Source organism: Amborella trichopoda, chromosome 1 (genome assembly GCF_054954075.1).
Source record: "Amborella trichopoda isolate Santa Cruz 75 chromosome 1, AtrichopodaSantaCruz75HAP2 v2.0, whole genome shotgun sequence".
Lineage (NCBI taxonomy): Eukaryota > Viridiplantae > Streptophyta > Magnoliopsida > Amborellales > Amborellaceae > Amborella > Amborella trichopoda.
In genome coordinates, this window is record NC_142336.1 from 45,206,678 (window position 1) to 45,211,141 (window position 4,464).

The window sequence follows — 4,464 nt, forward strand, 5'->3', positions numbered from 1 at the left end:
TATCTCAGTCATCGTCATCACATCAATAAAATGCTTGCACAATCGCATAATAATAAATAAAGACTTCCAGGTTTAAAATTAAACAGGCCCAACAACATGCCCGATACAATTCCTATAGGGTTGGACCGGGTTAAGCCTGGCCTAGCCTTGACAGGCCAAAAGGGATGTAGCCCCTAAACCTATCAAAGCCAGGCCAATTCCGAGACCAAGCCCGTCCATGGCCGGCCCTTGGGCCACATTTGCCCTTATTTATTTTAGGGCCATCGCGACCCTTAAAAGTTAAGACTAAATGGATTGTGGGTGAAATTGAAGAACTGAGAGAGAGAAACAGATGGCGTGGTCCGTCATTTAGCGATCAAATTGAGGGCATTTTAGTCGTTAGAGGAAGAAAAAATCCAGAATGGCATCTATCATGAAATGATCAAACTAAATAGTGATGAGGAAAATGAAAAGATGGCGGGGCAGTACTCAAAAGCTGTAGTACACAGGGAGGGCGGGGTCAGGCCCCATGGGAAAGGGCAGGGGTGGCAGGGAAGGTTTGAGAACCCAAGCTTATCGTCAAGGCTTAAAGGAAAGTACCACAGTTAAGGAGGCGAGAGAATACTGGTGGTTTATATATATAGAGAGAGAAAATTAATGTTTTTGATTTTCATTTTAGAGAGAGAGAGAGTGAGTGAGTGAGCAGAGGTTGAGAGTTGAGTGCGTTGGGTGGGAGAGAGAGAGAGAAGTGGGGTCTTGGGTTGTGCTGGAAATCATATTGAGAGAGAGGAAGAGGGAAGTGGGGTCTCGGGTTGTGCTGAAAATCATCTTTCTTCATAGAGAAGAGGGGAGAGAGAGAGAGAGAGAGGTGGTCTTTTTGGGTTGTGGGCTTTGTGCAAAATTCATCTCCTATCTTTTAAGACTCTATTTGGATTGGTGGGAGGGGAAAGGGAATTGTAGTTCCCCTTCCTTACCCTCCCTCCCTCTTCTTTTCCCCTCTTTTAATTGCTGCAACTTCACTTCTCACTCACTCTTTTATGGGGTTTCTGATTTCTCAGTCTCTTCCTTGATGGAAGGTACCATCCCACACTGAAAGCCCCTGCTTTCATTGACCCCCCACCCTTCTCTCTCTCTCAGAACAAAACATTCATTTCCATCTCTCTCTCTTTTCCCCCACACAAAAACCGAATATTTCCTCTCTCCTCTGAAAGCCCAACATTCATATCATCCCTATCTTTCTTCTTCTCTCTCCTCTAGAAACCCAACACTCAATTCCCATCTCCTTCTCCCCTCCCCTGTCCTCTCTGTCTCTGATAACAGTCTCCAAACCCCTTGTGGGGTTTACTTCTCATCCACACTCCAGACATGGGCAGCGGCAGCTGCCTTCTCTGCTCCTTGGGGCACGCATACCTCGGTTAATTCACACATACTCTCTGTCTCTCTCTCTCCTCTTTCTATCTCTATAGAATGAGCCACAGTCAGTATTGCCAGGCCCCTTTCCTTTAACAACCCAAGCTGAGATCTTTCAGGCATGGGCTGAACTGCCGTTGCTTCTTATTTTCTCTCTCTAACTTTCTCTGGCATTGCTCCTCTCCTACAGAGGATTTGGGTAATGGAATTGGAGAACCTGATTGATGGCACTTTCACCCACAAGAGGCACCAGGTGTTGGAGCAAAGAAGGACACAGGAAGAGAGAGACTAAGAAGAAGAGCAGTAGGTTGAAGAGGAAGAAAAAAAAAACTGGAAACCAGTTCAAAGAGGGCTTTGGGGAAACAGATTCAACAGACCCACCCATCTCCCCAAGCTCCAAATTTTCCCGAAGAGTCGAGCCCCGAGATATCCAAGAAGAGAGCTTCCTTTGCTGGTGCTTCCACTGCTGCCATTGTAGAGACAGAAGAACATGCGTGGTTTAGTGAGAGAATGGGAGAGAGAAGAGGAGGGAACACAGTAGGAGAGATCGTGGAGGTTGAAGGGGGCCACATTGTTCGATCGACTGGTCGAAAAGATCGACACAGTAAGGTTTGCACGGCAAAGGGACCACGAGATCGAAGGGTTAGGCTCTCTGCTCACACTGCAATCCAATTCTATGATGTTCAAGATAGGCTTGGCTATGATAGGCCCAGTAAAGCAGTGGATTGGCTCATCAAGAAGGCCAAACCAGCCATTGATGAGCTTGCTGAGCTCCCTGCTTGGCAGCCCACCGCAGCCAACCTCCAAAACCCACACAACAAAGAAGTTGCAGAGCCATCTGTAACCAAAACCAGAGCCAGGTCGAGCTCGAGTCCAAAAACCATCACCCAAAACCTCTCTCATTCCCATTCTACTAGTATTGCTGCCCAATCAAACCCACCTTCCAGTTTCTTGCTCCCTCCTATGGAGACCGAAACCATGAAACCCTTTTCTTCCTCTGCTTCTTCTTCATCAGTTGGGTTCTTGAACCAGGTCCAAAACTACCCACCTGATCTTCTCTCTAGAAGCAACAGCCAGGAACTTCGTCTCTCTCTACAATCCCTTCATGACCCCCATCACCAGCAAATGCACCCAATCCTTATTCAACCACCGGCTCAGAACCCGGCTTTACAAGCTGGAATTTTCCGATTCTCCAATGAAAATCCACTTCCAATTCATGGAGAACAGGGCTTGTTCTGGTCAGAACAGCACCACCCGGAGTTTGGGGCTGCTCGGTTTCAGAGAGTGGTGGCTTGGAATTCAGACCCATCATCATCTTCTTCTTCATCTATTGGGTTTGTGAATTCAAGAGATGTGTTTAACAGTAACCAGTCACCAATTATACCGAGCTTTGGTCACCATAGCTCCTTCACCAAACAGAGGGGACCCCTTCAGTCCAGTCACTATCTCCCTATTCGCGCCAGAGAGTTGCCTCCTGTGAACAACCAGATGGCTTCAGATATGCCTATGGTGTCATCGGGTTTTTCTTCTGGTGGGTTCTCTGGTTTCAGGATCCCAGCGCGAATTCAGGGTGAAGAAGAGGAGCATGACGGTGTTACTGAAACGTCGGCTGCTGCCTCGACTTCTCGCCACCCTTGAGAGCCTAGAACTTTCTTCGGGTATGCCTCAATTATCTCTCCTCGCTCTCTCTTTCTAGTCTCTGGTGTTGCTTTATGTGCTTCATGTTCTCCACTATACCTCCTCTTCTTATCTTATTTGCTTTCAACTGGTCTCTCTCTAAACCTTTTCTTGATCTACTTGCTTTCAACTTCTCTGTATATCCTCTTCTTTCTCTCTCTGTAACATCTGCTCTGGATATATGTCCTTACAATCTCTTTCTATATCCTTTGTTCTTGTTTTATTTGCATTTCAATTTCACTCTCTCAGAGCCCTGTTTTCATGTTTTATTAGCTTTAGATTTCTCACTCTAGCATTGATTACTGTTTAGTTGTGTTTTTCTTGATGGGTTTTTCGTTTTCACTTTTAACCAAATTGTTCCTTTCATTTATTTGATGATGCTCTGGGGGTCAGGTTTTTCTCTTGCATTAGAATGTCTCTTTGAATTATTCATGAGTTTTTACAGACAAGTTTTATGATGAGAGAGAACCTATTTACAGGTCGAGAAGAAACAAGGAAACAGTGCTTGTTTTTCTTCAATTGGCGTGCTCTGTTGCTGATGCTCATTGCAGAGTTTGCTACTAGAAGATTGGTACTTTAATTTAATGTTTTCTCTTCACTTGCCTGTTTCCGTTAAGACTTGTTGCCTGTGATGCTTTGATTTACTTTAAGAGCCAAAAGTACTCCTGTTTTGATTCTCAAGGACAGTTTGGATGAGCAAGACACTCTCAAAACTCGAAAAATTACTTATTGAGCTTGGCGCTCTTCATTCTGTGCTCCCTTGACTTATGTATGTTTGACTTGATATTTCTATTTAGGAATTGGCTCTTGTTTTAGGCCATTCCTATTAAATGTAATTTAGTGGTGGATTTCATTAAATTTTCGTTCCTTTTCTGGATGACCAATGGGTAGCCTGGATTATTGCTATTACCATAACCTCACAATTGTTGCAGAAACTTATAAATGGGATTAAATAAGTTTGCATAATTTTTTTGACTTGTACATAGGCCCCATATAGGAGTAGAGAGAACCATTATTTGGCTTAAAAAGGGGCTTCTCATTCCAATGAAGGGAAGTAGGAATGTAAGATTAGGTGGACACATGCTCTTGTTAATTTTTTGTCCCAAAGACAATTAGAATACCAGTCTCAAAGTCTCAAATTTGTGTTGTGAACTCTTTGTATTCCAAATTAGTGACTGAGCACAAAAGAATGTTGTAGTAGTTAATGGTTTTCAATTTCATGCAAAGATTGAGATTATGGGAATTCTTTTTTTCTGTATGTATTGTTTCTGTTCTCCATTGCTTGTTCCTGTTGTGCATGGAATATCTTAGTTGCCGTCTTAGATAAATTTCAAGGGACTGATACAATTCAAATGATTTGTTGATGAGTGCAAATACCCCGATCAAGTGATATGTCAT

At 43.8% G+C, this 4,464-nt stretch overlaps 1 protein-coding gene across 1 annotated transcript; it reads left to right on the plus strand.

The window, feature by feature from the left end:
• Positions 1–930: 930 nt before the first annotated feature.
• Positions 931–3,924, plus strand: LOC18442220 (transcription factor TCP4). The gene is made up of 2 exons (XM_011627971.3): positions 931–3,047; positions 3,546–3,924. Exon 1 carries the CDS (start codon positions 1,900–1,902, stop codon positions 3,025–3,027), a length of 1,128 nt encoding a protein of 375 aa, XP_011626273.1. The 5' UTR covers positions 931–1,899; the 3' UTR covers positions 3,028–3,047; positions 3,546–3,924.
• Positions 3,925–4,464: the final 540 nt, after the last annotated feature.

What these genes read in the sequence shown, in the direction of transcription:
- LOC18442220 (XM_011627971.3), top strand. Translation starts at nt 1,900, where the DNA reads ATGGGAGAGAGAAGAGGAGGGAACACAGTAGGAGAGATCGTGGAGGTT.